General features: G+C 40.5%; 1 protein-coding gene across 1 annotated transcript in view; it reads left to right on the top strand.

The window, feature by feature from the left end:
• The window catches only part of CUBN (cubilin), a gene marked incomplete at its 5' end in the record, with an annotated part of 224,139 nt that overhangs the window by 168,000 nt on the left and 40,591 nt on the right, over positions 1 to 15,548 (top strand). Inside the window, 2 exons of the mRNA XM_006766043.2 lie at positions 3,824 to 3,953; positions 7,504 to 7,721. Coding sequence (XP_006766106.1) covers positions 3,824 to 3,953; positions 7,504 to 7,721 — 348 coding nt within the window. The remainder of the gene's footprint in view (positions 1 to 3,823; positions 3,954 to 7,503; positions 7,722 to 15,548) is intronic.

Genomic DNA, 15,548 nt, shown 5'->3' with positions numbered 1-15,548 from the left:
CTGTTTGGACATTACTTTGAAGTGACTTTTTTGGCCTGGACTATCCAGATGCCCATTGCATTTTGTCAGTTTGCTAATGTGAAAAACAATATTGGCCCTGGCCAGCTGGCTCAGTTAGAGCATCAGCCTGTACACACACACACACACACACACACACACACACACACAAGATTAAGTGTTCAATTCCTGGTCAGGGCACATATATACCTCAGTTGCAGTTCGAACCCTGGTTGGGGCTCATTTGGGAGGCATCCTATTTATGTTTCTCTCTCTCTCTCTCTCTCTCTCTCTCTATCTCTCTCTCTCCTTCCCGTTCCTCTCTCTCTCTAAAAATCGATAAAGATGTATCCTTAGGTGAGGATTATTAACAAAAAGAAAAGCAATTTGTATAAATTTAAGAAAAAACTAAAAGAATATCTTTATGGTCTTCTGGTAGGATTTTTTTCAACAACATACAAAAAGCGCAGGTCTTAAAGCAGTGGTTCTCAACCTTCTTAATGCCGCCACCCTTTAATACAGTTCCTCATGTTGTGGTGACCCCCAACCATAAAATTATTTTTGTTGCTACTTCATCGCTGTAATTTTGCTACTGTTATGAATCATAATGTAAATATCTGATATGTAGGATGTATTTTCATTGTTACAAATTGAACATAATTAAAGCATAGTGATTAATCACAAAAACAATATGTAATTATATATGTGTTTTCTGATGGTATTAGGCGACCCCTGTGAAAGGGTCATTTGACCCCCAAAGGGGTCGCGACCCACAGGTTGAGAACCGCTGTCTTAAAGGGAAAGGAAACACTGATAATTTGCAGCTTCTCATGTCAAAGTCAAAGTGAGAAGACAAGTCAACACTGGGCAAAGGCCTCTGTGGCTACCAGGATCTTTTAATTCTTTAAAGACAATTTAACCTGCTTATTTGAAAATCATGAAACTATATTTCACCATTTTGAGTAGCCCTTTCTTCTCTTGCAATAAACTTGGTTCGTTAGTTTCCTGACAGTGTTTTTCCCCACTTCATTCATATGAGACTCTACTGGTGGCTGTGTGGAAGTTTGCACACAGTGTTTTAGAAAAACGAGGGATTAAAGGCTAAAAGAATATAAAGCAATGACGTAACTTTCCAAAACACCAGTTGTACCAAAAGAATAAAACAAATAATCTATTTCTTTATCAATAAGACAACTGGGGGGATGCCCATTGCTCAGTTCTATTCTGGTTGTGCCAACAGACCTACAAAGCCACAGACAATTACACTTTACAAATGGGGTCAGGACTCAGGTAGCAGCTCACATGAATGAACTGTGAAGGCCCTTTATCATGAGTAAGTAAATATTCCAGTCTTATCTGTGGATGGGAACAGTAATTTATTTGAAAGATAATTATTTAACTTCCTACTTTTAGCAATGGGTTTGGCCAAGTAAAGACAAAACACAAAACAATATACTTTGGCAAGATCTCTGTTCCCCTTTCACTAATCTTGGATGAATAGAGAGTTTTGTTGATAAGATTTCAAATCCTGACATGTACAAATTTGGGGGTTATTTAGGCTTTGATAAGCGTTCAGAGGCCACATAATTGTGTACACGATGAAACGGAGTAATGGCCACACCAATCTGACATTTAATTCACTCCATACGTCCACAGGGGTCTGAGCACATGCATACTTATGGAGAGTAGCTTTCCCTGCAAAGTGGGCTTAGCTGAGGTGAAATACATCAATAAGCAAACAGCCTTACATGGCAGCCACCATTTGTTTCTCATTTCTAAGAGATGCAAGTAGAAAATGTCCATTGATAGTTTATAAACCATAGAGATAGCATCAAAATATACTAACCCCATTCTAATTTTAGAATAACATCCTATCTAATAAAAGAGAAATGGTAATTGGCGTACGACCGCTACCCTTTTCATTGGCTAATCAGCGAGATATGCAAATTAACTGTCAGCCAAGATGGCCGCCTGCAGCCAGGCAGCTTGAAACTAACATGAGGCTTGCTTGCCTCAGTGATGGAGGAACCCAACGTCCCCCCCCTGCCGCTGCAGGCCTCTGAGCCTGCAGTTTGAAACATTCTAACAAATATAGAAGTTAAATAAAACCCCAGAAACCAGCTTTCAGCTAGCTGGGATCTCAGAGCTGGAGTCAGAGCTGAAGTTATACATTGTTTCACTTAAGAACCGAAACAAACTGATACCTACTTTCAGCACTGGAGGCCTAAGAGCTGGAGCCTCAGAGCTAAAGCTGGCCCAGAATTAAAAAGACAAAAAGGAGCAGTTGGGAGCTTCCGTCACCTGCCAGCCTGAAAACAGCCCTCAGCCCCTCACCCAGACTGGCGAGGCACCCCAGGGGGGACCCTTACCCTGATCAAGGCCCCCCTTCAGGTCAAACCAGCCGGCCCCCCCCCGTGCACCAGGCCTCTATCCTATATAGTAAAAGGGTAATATGCCTCCCAGCACTGGGATCAGTGGAGCTGCGAGGCCTCTTGGCACTGGGATCAGCGTGACAGGGGGCAGCGCCCAAACCCCCTGATCGCCCTGCGGCTCTGTTTGTGACAGGGGAAGGCGCTCCAACCTCCTGATCAGCCCTGCTCTGTGCCTGATATGGGGGAGCTCCCCAACCTTTGATCACCCTGCAGCTCTGTGTGTGACAGGGTGCGGCGCCCCAACCCCCCCACCCCACGGGCCCTGCTCTGTGCGTGATGGGATAGAGCCATAACCTCCCCATCAACCCTGCCCTGAGTGTGAGAGTGGCGGTGCCCCAACCCCCTGATCGGCCCTGCTCTGCGCCCGACCAGGGGCTGCCCCTAACGATTGGGCCTGCCCTCTGCCACCCGGGAGCAGGCCTAAGCCAGCAGGGCATTATCTCCCGAGGGGTCCCAGACTGTGAGAGGGCACAGGCCGGGCTGAGGGCCCCCCCTTCCCTCCGAGTGCACAAATTTTTGTGCACCGGGCCTCTAGTAACAAAATAAACATAAATCTTTCTCACTGTAATAATGGGAGGGCATTTTCCATCATTAAGTGGCACAACCTGATCCTCCTTATATGTAAGTCCAAGCAAAAATAATAATTTTATATTAAAAACAATAGGTTTATTATAATATTATGACTGTTGGTTTATTGACTAACTGGAGTAACTAAGGGCTCTGGGCAGTTGAGTGCTGGGGTCCGGCTGGGGAGTGGGCCTGGCCTCCTCATGCCAGTAACACCAATGTGGGCAAGTAGAATCCTTACCAGTCTCACACTAAATAGAAATACATGGGACCCAGGGGCTATGAATTGGGGCCCACAGAGGGAACTACGCTCAAATGTTCCAAAAAATGATTTCCAGTACTTTACTTTCTAATAGCCTATTTTTGACAGAGGAGACTCGAATCGATATTGAAGATTTCTAGTGGGCAGACCTTCCTGGGTTCATGTGCCCACAATGTGCCTTGGATTCTGCTTGCCTTTTCTACATTTCCAGTTATCACTGTCATCCCTCTGAGCCTATGAATTAAATATAGAGAAGGGACAGTCACACCCAACACGTGAAATGTTTCTCCTCACTGTTTTCACTCTGGCCATTAATTTGACTCAGACTTATTCCATCTAAGAGGTGCCTTAAATATTCTTCCCTGCTTCTCACCATACTGTTTCCTCCTTCTGCCTTGGTAGAAAAATCAGAATTAGTTGTAAGCACACTGAAGGGAGCTTTAAGAAAAAAAAATAATAGTTATCTCTCAGGAGAAAAAGGTACAGTAGTAAAGGTTATTCCAAAACTATTTTTCCATGGTGCGAGTATTAATTGTTCTCTGCATATTCCCCTCTTTCATTGCAGCCTGTGGTGGTGTGTTCAACTTCTCCACTGGAATTATCAAAAGCCCTGCCTATTCATACTCAGACTACCCTAACGACATGTACTGCTTGTATAACATCACTGTGAGAGACAACAAAGTAATTCTGCTCAAGTATGTAAGACAAATTCACCTTCTTAAGAAAACCATTTTAGCTTGATTTACGGCTAGGCTTTCCTTAATAATGGAGAGCATCGATTCTCATCAGAACATAGAAGGGAGGAAGGGAGATTGAGGTCCTTGTGGAAACCTGGGAAACAGGCCTCCTACCCTCCACACAAGCCAGTAGCGCATGGTTACCAGGTAAGGAAGAAAAACAGGCATTCCACTCGTTAAAATTTTCTAACAGTTTCAAAGGAGCTTATAATGGGTGTAAAGTTATAAGACAATTTTGAAATCCAAGGGTAACAGAGAGAGTTTCCAGTTGTTGGGCACTTATACACAAAAAAAAACCTTTAACACTTTCCATAATTCTGTTATTCATTTCTTAAAACAGGCATATAAGGTATATATTATTCATCTTATTGTATTGATAAGAAAACTGAGGCTCCAGAAAGGTTAAATAACTTTCTCAAAGTGATGCACTATTAAATGAAGGGTCAATATCTGAATCCATGTCAGGTTTCCTCCCAATACCATGTCTCTAGTATATTCCTATGCTATCTCTGAAAGGGTAAAATTTCTTCTAACTACTTAAGAAATGTATTTTTGTGTATCAGAACACCTCTAAGTTGGTGCTATTCAAGATATCTCACATCAGTGGAATTTTCCCTAATCCTACTTTCTCCCAAGTCTGATGAAGGGAATGTAGCCTCCAGTTTTCCAGTGATAAAGTCCCACATTGCTTTCATCTAAATGGGTATTCTGGAATGTACGGTTTGTGGTAGGAAAATCTGTGGTAGGGTTGGCAGAGTTCGCAGCAATATAGAACTTTTATAGGAGCATGATGGGCTAGGACCACTCCTACCCACCTCCCCCTAAAAACCATAAAGTCTCTGCAATTTACCTCCGGAGGCCTCATGTACCAGATGGGTCCAAGGGCTGGACTGTGTCAGACAGCGAGTGGTCTATAGGTAGGGCCTTGAAGGAAACTGCAGATCTCACCTGGGACGATTGGTAAGGAAGCTATGCCCCAGAGCCAAAAAGTCCTTTAAATCCTAGGAGCAAAAAAACAAACAAAAGAAAAATAAGACATTGCCAAATGACCAGTGCAGGAGGCCTGTGAAGGGATGGCCTGCCCAGAATGGAAGCATGAGGAATGGTTCTTGTCATTTGCCATTATAGCCCAAGACTTGTTTCTTACATGTATAGGGTTATGGTGTGTGTGTGTGTGTGTGTGTGTGTGTGTGTGTGTGTGCATGTGTGTGTTTTTCTTTCTGTTTCCTGCCTGGGCTCTGGGCCTCACACTATATCAAAGTTTATATCACCATGTTTGAATAATTATTGTAATATTCTGAGACTACTGTCTATGAAACAGATATTATTCTAGTATTCTAGGTGCTGCAGAAGTTGTAGACATTAGTAAAACATACTTCCTTGTAGGAAGGCTCTCAAAATATGCCATGGGATATTTCATGGGATTTTTCCAGGAAGCTTCTCTGCTCTTTTGGGAAAATGGTGCCAAATAAAAAGCCAAAATAGCTTTGAGTCCTCCTAGACACTCAAATTGTTCTTTTTCTTTGTAAATTTATGTTGTAGAAAATAAATATGTTGCCTATTGAGAATAAAAGTAGAAATTATCTAGCTATTGTTCTGCCTTCATCTTCCTTTACAAGAACATTTAATGTTAAGTGTGGTTAAATAATTTTTTCATCTGGATCTTCATCATCAGTTTGAAAAAAATCAGCCAATTGAACCTTTTTGAAAAAATAAAAAATGATCCTTTTTTTCTTAAAGCTCTTCCAAGTATTTTATTGTTAAATCTTATCAAATTACTCTGTGCTATGTGTTATTTATTACAGCTGCTAGCGAAAGAAAACGCAGAAAGCAGAAGAGTGTAAAAATGAGGTCACGAGAGCAAATAACTTTTATTTTTTTCCAAATAATAAATAATTTAAACAAAAATTTTAAAAGTAAGCCATTAGTAAACACCTCATAAAATCCTGAAGAAAAAAAGATGTCAGAAGGCCTTGCTTATTTGGGAACTCTGTGAATAGTTACTTGAAATGACAGAGCATAAGGCCTAGACTAAAATACCATATTAGGCTATAAGAAAATACCATATTAGGCCATAAGAAAATACCATATTAGGCCATAAGAAAAATTAGGGCCCTAACCAGTATGGCTCAGTGGATAGAGTGTCAGCCTGTGGACTGAAGGGTCCCAGGTTCTATTCCGGTCAAGGGCATGTACCTTGGTTGTGGGCACATCCCCAGTAGGGGGTGTGCAGGAGGCAGCTGATCGATGTTCTTCTCTCATCGATGTTTCTAACTCTCTATCCCTCTCCCTTCCTCTCTGTAAAAAATCAGTAAAATGTATTTTTTTAAAAAGAAAAGTTAGGGATGTATCTGTCAGGATAGGTTATAAGTGATAACAAACAACCCAAAGGCACAATAGCTTACCTCAGTGAGTTTATTTCTCACTCGAATGAGTATATCTGTTGTGGCCTGCCCAGAGGCCTGGCTCCTTGTGGTCACTCAGGGGCTCAGGCTGATGGAAACTTCATCTCTGCATTTGCTTCTAGGATCATTACTGCAGTGGGCAGGCAATGTGGCAAACTGAGTGGTGGTTTCATAAAATTCTTCCAAAAGGTAGAACATATCACACCTAAAACTTGCCTTGGCCGTGGAGATGTGAGTCTTAGGGCCATGTCAAAGCTCAGAGTGTACACAGAAAGGCAGTCTTAAGCAAATACCAGAAGGCAGAGAGCCAAGAAATGTGGTGAAGTTCCTGGGACCACCACAGTAATCTTAAATGTGAATTTCTGGCTATGGCAATCAACTAAGATTCAAGAGAATTTACTGTATTCTTTTCTACCATCGATTTTTCAATTTTTCAATTTATTTTATGAGAAATAACTTATTTCATATTCCTCATTTTCAAAACGATAATAATGGTCACTTGTTTTTTAAGAACATCTGTTATATGCCTGACACCACGGTTTGGTTTTTGCCTATTGCTTCAGTTAACTTTACTCTACACTCCATTTTCAAAGAAGGAAACAATGACTGTGGGAATAAGAATGGAGCTCTGATTCTAAAACCAGTATTTCCTCCACTTGTTCGCATCTTCCCATAAGTAAAGAATAGGATGATAGTTCCACTTGATGGCCCCAAAATAACCAGAGAATAGTAAGTGCCATACTTTCAATGAGACTGAAATACTAAAGTGCTGCTGAAATGATAGCAGTTAAACTTGTCAAAACTTTAATCTCAGGAGAATTAATATGCCCTTGATTATAAACTCTTAGAAGTTCAGGGCCATATCTAATGTATTTTTATAACCCAAGTGCTTATCACGATTTTTGACATATTGAATTACTCAAAAAAAATTTGGCTAAACTTTTGAACTGATTAGTATACTGTTTCTAATATTTCCTATTAAATAAAACTTGGACATTCACTTTTAGCCTTTGTCTTTTTTTTTTTTAAAGACAAAAACTCAAGGTACTATTTCATGGAAATCCAAATGAAGAACATCAGTATTAATAAGATTCATTTTACAGGTTCACTGATTTTGATGTGGTTCTCTCCACCTCCTGCTCCCAAGACTACCTGGCAATTTATGATGGTTACAACATCAGTGATCCCCTTCTTGGCAAATTCTGTGGTTCCAAGCTTCCACCAAATGTTAAGAGCAGTAATAACAGTATGCTCCTGGTGTTCAAGACAGATGCATTTCAAACAGCAAGAGGTTGGGTGATAACTTTCCGGCAGACACTGGGTAAGAATTTTGGACATGTAAATCTATTTTTCATGACTGTTATTTTTTGCTTTATTTTATTTCACCTGACTAAAGTTGCTTTTCATTTAAGTTTAGAGGAAAGTCACATAAACTTTTGGTTTTTTAAATTACTAATAATGTATTCTGATTTTTTAAAAAAATAACTCAACAAGTGTACTTCTATAGTACACTACGGTAAAGTCTATCTACACAACCATCTGAAAGAAGACCCAAACCTTATTAATCATCCATGAAAATGGTGAAAGTTGAGCCTAAAGGCAGTCTAGGCACAGATCAAGACAGAGGACCCATAGCCTATGTTGACTTTATCCTTAAAATGGTTAAGATCCTTGGAAAATGTTACATAAAGACTGAATGGTCAGATGACTTCTGGAAAGATCATAGTAGTGCTAGTCTGGAGAAAAGCACAGAGGACCCTCTGGCCTGAGAAGGAAGAAGCTTATCATAGAATTCTGGATGGGAAATGTTGGAGGTTCAAATTAACACAACAGGAATAGAAATAGAAGAAAAGGCAGAGATCCCAGAGGTATTCAGAAGTTAGAATACATTGGAAATACAGCATTTGGAACTTGATATATTATACGAGGGCATAAGTTGTTGATGACTTATTATGAGTAACTTGTTGGATAGGGTGCCTTAGGAGACTATGATTTCGGGAAGAAATATTATATTTAGTTTGGAGCATTTGGAGTTGGAGGGCCTATGAGATAACTAAATGGAGAATACAGGAGGAAGTTGAAGCTTAAGAAACAATTTGGTCTGGAAATAATGATCTAGAGGTAAAGCAAAGCGCTAAATCTGAGGATCAATAAAAAATAAAACCCTGGTTTATTACCACTCCATGTGAGAAATAATTATCTATATAAAATCAACACAGAACTTTAAATCACATAAGGTAGTTCATCAATCCTCTGTTTGTCTATAGTCACAGCATCAGTGGCACAATCTAGGTCATTTATATTTGACTCTGGAAAATGTGTTGATTTTTCCATTTGATCAGTGTCCTGGAAATGAACAGGTCACCAAACAAATCACATCTTCTGTGAACTCTCATCTCAGAGAAACCTGGAAAACTTCCACAATAAGAATCCTGACTTATTGTTCAAACTCTTTCTTTCTCTTTACCCCATCCTGTGGATAACCTTCATGTCTCCGATTCAAAGCAGAGCTTACCTTAAACTTGTTTGCATTTGGCGTGTGTTTGTGTGTGTGTGTGTGTGGGGGGGGGCATTGAGGGAAGCAATTAGATAGTGTTTTAAAGGCTTCACAGTAAGCCACAGACATCATGACAAATTGCATCAGAAAATCACTTTGCCACCTACCCTACTTAGTGATATCACCAATAACTTGAAAGCAAGTCTCAGGGGCAGAACACAGAAGGCTGAAAGACAAATTAATTTTCCCTTGGAGATTGTTTTTGTGCAAAAGAACTCACAAACTCTTGCCTTTAGCACAGACTTTAGAGTCAAATGGCATATATTTGCATAGCTCTTGTTACCTGCTTTCAGGTTGTTTTTCTTTTTCCTCATGCTTTCTCACATGGCCACTGAAATAGTCTCAAAGCACTCCACACGCGTTCATCTGTGTGAGGCCTGCTAGCTAGTGTTCCCCAGCCTCATTAAATTACTATGCTTTTCTGGGCTACAAAGAAGACACTTTTGGATTTATTGTGATTTTTATTGCACTGAAATGGCACAGAAGGAAAAATCTTACACTGTCAGAGGCACCGTTCATCCCTGAGCATGAGACACTTTTAGTTTATTAGCATTTCTCTGGTCACAGTTAGAGAAAGTGTCCATGTGTAGAGAGCAAAAATGGAGCTCACGGCTGCATGTCATGATGGTGACTTTTACCTCTTCTTCTTCTTCACACATCATCAATCACTTGGAAATATTTAGGTAATTTTCAGTGGTAATTTTTTATTGAGAACCCAAGTATCATAATTTTGAATTGTGTGGTGTCACAAAGCTTTCAAGACCTTACATCTGAATTAACGTTTCATCTGCAGAATATTAATCTTGTTTTTGTTGTTGTTGTTGTTGTTTGTGGTAAGGAAAAGGGGAGGAAGAATAAGAATAGATTGAATTCTGGAGTTTATGAAATCTTTTATTTTTTTGTATGTCCATTTATATGAAACTAGAGGCCTGGTGCATGAAAATTCATGCACTGGAGGGGGTGTCCCTCAGCCCGGCCTGCCCTCTCTCACAGTCCAGGAGCCCTCAGGGGCAGAAGGCAACCTGGCAATCAGGGGAAGGCGATGCCCCCATCACACCTCTGCTGCTGCCACTGCTGGCAGCGCAAGCCTCAGCTGGCTCTGGTTATCTGAGCCTTGGGCAGGCCTGGGAGGCAGGGGGGCTGTGGGTACTGGGGGATTCCGGAGGCAGGTGCATAGCTGAGGAGACTGGGTGCTGCCATCTTGTGGCTGTGGGTGCCACCATCTTTGAGGGTGTGGCAGTCAATTAGCATATTCCCTCCTTATTGTCTGTGGGTGCCTCCATCTTTGAGGGTGGGGCAGTCAATTAGCATATGCCCTCCTTATTGGCTGTGGATGTTGCCATCTTTGAGGGTGGGGCAGTCAATTAGCGTATTCCTTCCTTTATTGGCTGTGGGTGCCACCATCTTTGTGACAGCATGAGGGTCAATTAACATATTCCCTCTTTATCAGATAGGATGTCCAGGATAGGCAAATCTACAGGGACAAGGTAAAATCCAAAAGTAGGTTTATAGCTGTGATTATGTGAAACACTGAGTTTATTTAATTTTTTTTGGATTTCCCCTTTTTAATTAAATTTATTGGAGTGACATTGGTTAATATGGTCATATAGGTTTCAGTGTGGGTTTCTATGTTACAAGATCTGTATATTGCACTCTGTGCCCACCACCCAAAGTCAAATCTTCTCCCGTCACCATGTATTTGGATCCACTTCTCCCCCAACCCCTTCCCTCTGGCAACCACCACACTGCTGTTTGTGTTCACGAGTTTCAGTTTTATATTCCACATATGAGTGAGATCATATGGGTCTTAGCTTTTTCTAACTGACTTATTTCATTCAGCATAATATGAGATATTTTAGTTACAGATCTAGATGCACCCTTCACATCCATCCCGTCCATATAAAACTACCTGTGTCTCCCATAAAGAGGAGAAAGCAACTTTGTGGGCCACACAGTGGCTTCTTGTTTCCAGCGCAGTCACTTCAGCCTGGAAAACAGTCTCTTCACAGAGTAAATAGTTGATGTGAAGAGGAAACCGTTTTAGTCTGCAACATCTCAGTTCAGTTTATCTTAAAACACTAGAGATTTGCAGTTTTACTATTTAGATGATGCACTTGGCGATACTTTATAAACATCTGTTTTAATTTCTCAGAAATTAGTAAAGAGCCAGCTCACATAACTATGTGATTACAGGTAAACTCTCCTCGTGCATGTGTTATATTTGCATTGCTAACGGGCCTGAACACATTTTGGGGAAATACCCCCTGGTTTGCTGTTGATTACTAAATGTGGAGTGAAACCGGGCCTCTTCTTTCATGGAGCTGCGTTGTGAGGGGCCACGTGGTGGGACACAGGGCAGGAAGGCAGAGCAGGCACGTCCAGGAGCTGACCTCCAGCTGCAGTGGAGTCTGCCTCCCTCTTGCTCCCTGCACTCCAACACGACATGAATAATTGATCCCGAATGACTGACGACCAGCAAAATGACCATACTGGGCCCTGGGGATCTGCGAAACCCTGGAAATATCTGCAGATTGGAGCATTTTTCTCCAGAAAATATGCAGCTTTTATCTCATTGTCAACGGTGTCGCTGACCTCTTAAAGTTCAAAAGCCACGGGTCCTGTGCATTTGGCTGAGGTGGGCACACTCCACAGTACAGAATCTACACTTACTAGTATCCTTTTATTCTATTAACTTCTGCTGGCTGAGATTCTGCCCCTCCTTTACCACAGGATCTGCTTTGGCCATGACCTTGCTCACCTGTCTCGCTCATGAAGCACTTAAGACTTGCAAATGTGTTTTTAAACCAGCAAAACCCTACATCTGTTTACTGTACTGGTGTCATAACACAGTGCTGCTCAGCCAGCCTATTCGTGATGTGCTCATCACATTAGACACCAAACTGGTGGATATAGGTTGGATCAAGCATTTACAGTACATGTATTTCCTGTGGAGTACCACAGTCATTTAGTTTGTTTCTAAAGCAATGCATTGCATAACACTTAGGCAAAATGTCAGACTCAGAAACTGAACTTGGCCCAATAAGGTATGAAGATCACAGGCATTTGGATATGTGAGTTGCCAAGCAGAGTGTGAGGCATGACCCCTTCAGGATAACATCCTAGAAGGACAAGGCGTTGCCCTGGAGACGATGTCAATATTAGGGACCAGGGGACATCAGTGACCAGAGGTTCATGTCACCAAGTGCTGTAAATCCTGGACACATGACTAACACTCCTGGCCCCTTGTAGCTCAGAGCCCACGTGCTGAGGATGAAGGCCGCTGTCCACCTTCCTTCATCTAGAGTATTTGTCATATGGAGAATGAGTCAGTTGACATTAAATCAGACTCACTCACCTTTGCTATGAAAGAAAAGCAATAATACCAAAGTGCATGTTTAACAAGGACAAAGTCAATCACGGTCTACTAGGTGAATCGCCCCAAATTGAAAGCGCTACAGACCAGAAAGTGGGTAACCAGGACTCAATTGCTTCATTACGTCATTGCCTGGTGAGATGCTTTAGAAAAGTCCTATAATAATTCTGAGCTCAACTTTATCCACTAAAAAGAGTCAGTTTGAAGCATGACACTTTCTATCTTTTCAGAATGTGATGGGGATGGAGTGGACAGTTCTGTAAAGTGCCGTACGTGTCAAAGAGAAAGGCTGTGTTAGAAAGCAATACTGAAGTCCTGGCTTTCTGCAGGGCTCCAGGCCCACCCACCTCATCTCTAAACTGGGGTAGGGGTAAGGGGTCATTACTATCAATAGGGCCACTCCGTGGTACAATGGTTTCTGGTTCTTACTCATTTTGCAATGAAATCTTACCAGCAAGCCTTAAAGTATAGTTCATAACTTAAATCTGAAATCAAAAGCTAATTCTGATTAATTCTAAGGCGTTGCAGAGGCTTAACACATAATCCTCACTCCAACAATATTGGCTGTATGGACAAATTAAAGAATACGTGAATAAATCATGCCCACTCTATAATTACATTATGTTATACATAATATACACTGAGTGGCTAGATTATTATGACCACCCCATCAGTACAATGAAGTGAATTAGTTATGCAAATAATAATAATAAGACCTTGAGAGTATTTGCTTAGGAAGTTTTCAATATTCAGTATTTTTGGAAGTGTCAATGAAGTACTGATGGGGTGGTCATAATAATCTGGCCCGTCATAATAATCTGGCCACTCCGTGTATACAGCATTTTATACCTAGATATGCTTCACTCTCAAAATGCAATTGTGGTTCATGTAGTTCAGCTACTACTTGGGATAGTAAATTGTATCACTTTCACTCTTACAGATTTAGGAATATAAGATCAGGCTCAACATTTGGGTCATGTGTGTCTGGCCTCTAGGTCTTTCCCTGCTACCTTAACATCTAGAAATTCCTCTGAAAGGTGCTAAAGGAAAACAGAGCCAGGGTGGGATGATGTTGAGGGAGCCGAACAAGGCTTCACTAGTGAGAGGGAATCGGGAAAATGGAAAGCGAGACCGAGAAAGCTCATGAGACTGGGCCCCAATAATGGAAAATATGATCACAAGAAATAGAGAAAAATATAAAGACATGTCAAATTCCTTTTGACTTCTAGTTATTTTTAAGTTTCACAGTTTTGATGTTAAGTTTGGACCTTGAGAGGCATTCTAAAATTCTGTAGCAAAACAATACAAGAATAAACAAAAATAGTCCATGACAATAAACATCAATGTGTATATGTCGCTATTTGCTTCTTAGCAACCTGGTATAAGCTGCAAAACCACATTACTTTTAGAACCACAAGTGCAATAAAATAGTTGAATTATAGCTTGAATAATTTTATAAGTCACTGTCAAATAGCTCGGGGTTCAGCAATAATGGGAGTATTACCAGAAAGCATGTTGTTTCTCTATTCTCTTAATGTCATTTGTTCTCTCTGCTAAAGTCTGAGAATGAGGTGAGCTGGAATTGTAAACCCATTTGCAGAAAAGTAGACTAAACTTATTTCCGCCCTTTGTAAGCCTCTCACTAGTGATTGGACTTCTCTTGGGAGCTGATGCCAAAGACAAGGTTATCTGCAGTTTGTCCTTTGTGCGTTTTACTGAAAAGGGTTTTTTGCTGGGCTGAGAATGTGGAAAGAGGATAAAGAAACTAACAAATGCTTAGTTCACCCAAACCTTACAAAAGCAAATAGACAGGAGTAAAATTCCAGATCAGCAAAAATAAAGGAAAGGTTTTTATTAAAATATATTCCAGTATCAGAGTCCACACCCACCCTCTCCCCACGTGACCAGATGATATTGTTGAGACCAAGCTAAGAGATAAAAGTGAGTTAATGGTAAATTATAAGATAACATTCTGAAAAGTATTCAGGTAAACTAGAGCTAGGAAAGTTATTATTTATAACTTAAGCCATGCCAGACCTCCCCAAAATGTAACCCAGTTTTCTCAGATAATTGGACCTTTTGGGTTAAATTTTTTGTAACCGTAAATTCCCTATAATCATTATCCTTACTCAGATCAGCCTGCCTTTGGTGTAGTGTCCCCAGGAGCATGCAAGCTATATCTGGTTAGCAGTAAACATTTTAAAAAATTCTTCGGCTGTAAATAAGTTTTTTAAAAACAAAACATTATTAGGTTTACAGGACTGTATTCTTCATTTTTTAAAAAAAATATATTTTATTGGTTTTTTACAGAGAGGAAGGGAGCGGGATAGAGAGTAAGAAACATCGATGAGATAGAAACATCAATCAGCTGCCTCCTGCACACCTCCTACTGGGGATGTGCCTGCAACCAAGGCCCTTGACCAGAATCGAACCTGGTACCTTGCAGGCCTCAAGCCAATGCTCTATCCACTGAGCCAAACCAGTTAGGGCATTGTATTCTTCATATTGATATATTAAAAAATCTATTAACTTTATGTGTTAGGTTTATATTCTACTCACTCCCAAGTGAAGACTTGTCACAAAAATCCCTGGGCACAATGATAATGGGCCCCTGTCACTGAACACCTACACACATTATTTTATCTAATCCTCACAACTACCCCAAAGACAGGGACTATCCCAGTTTACGAAGGAGGAAGTAAGAAATAAAGAGATTAGGTAATTTTTCTGCAGTCCCAGGGTTCCTAAAAGGTAAAGCCAAGTTTGAACCAGGTAGCACTGTCTCCAAATTCATAGGTTTCTTAATCAGCTCAAATCACTTCTGGCCATTGATAACCCAGAGACCAGGGGAGGTTCTGGGGGAATTTTCTGAGAGGCAAGTCATTTCTTTTCATACTCTTTTAGGTAGAAAGAGCTACTTTTCTCCACTTTTATCTCCTCATTTGACACTGCCTGCTTTCTAGTGGCAGCATTCTAATTTGTACTTAGTCCCAAATAGTGCATTTGGTAATATTCTATTGTATCTAAATATTGCACATAACTGTAGCAATCACTCTCTCCTCCTTTCCACAAAGAAAGATATAATATATATTTCAATAAAATACACTGTTTGTAAATAGTATAATGCAGTGTAATTATATTCACAACATTTATATTATATAACTTTTTATTATAAATACTTATATATTATACAATGTTTATATTATTAGATATAATTT

This window comes from Myotis davidii, unplaced genomic scaffold (genome assembly GCF_000327345.1).
Source record: "Myotis davidii unplaced genomic scaffold, ASM32734v1 scaffold1120, whole genome shotgun sequence".
Lineage (NCBI taxonomy): Eukaryota > Metazoa > Chordata > Mammalia > Chiroptera > Vespertilionidae > Myotis > Myotis davidii.
This window is presented reverse-complemented; position numbering and strand designations above follow the sequence as displayed.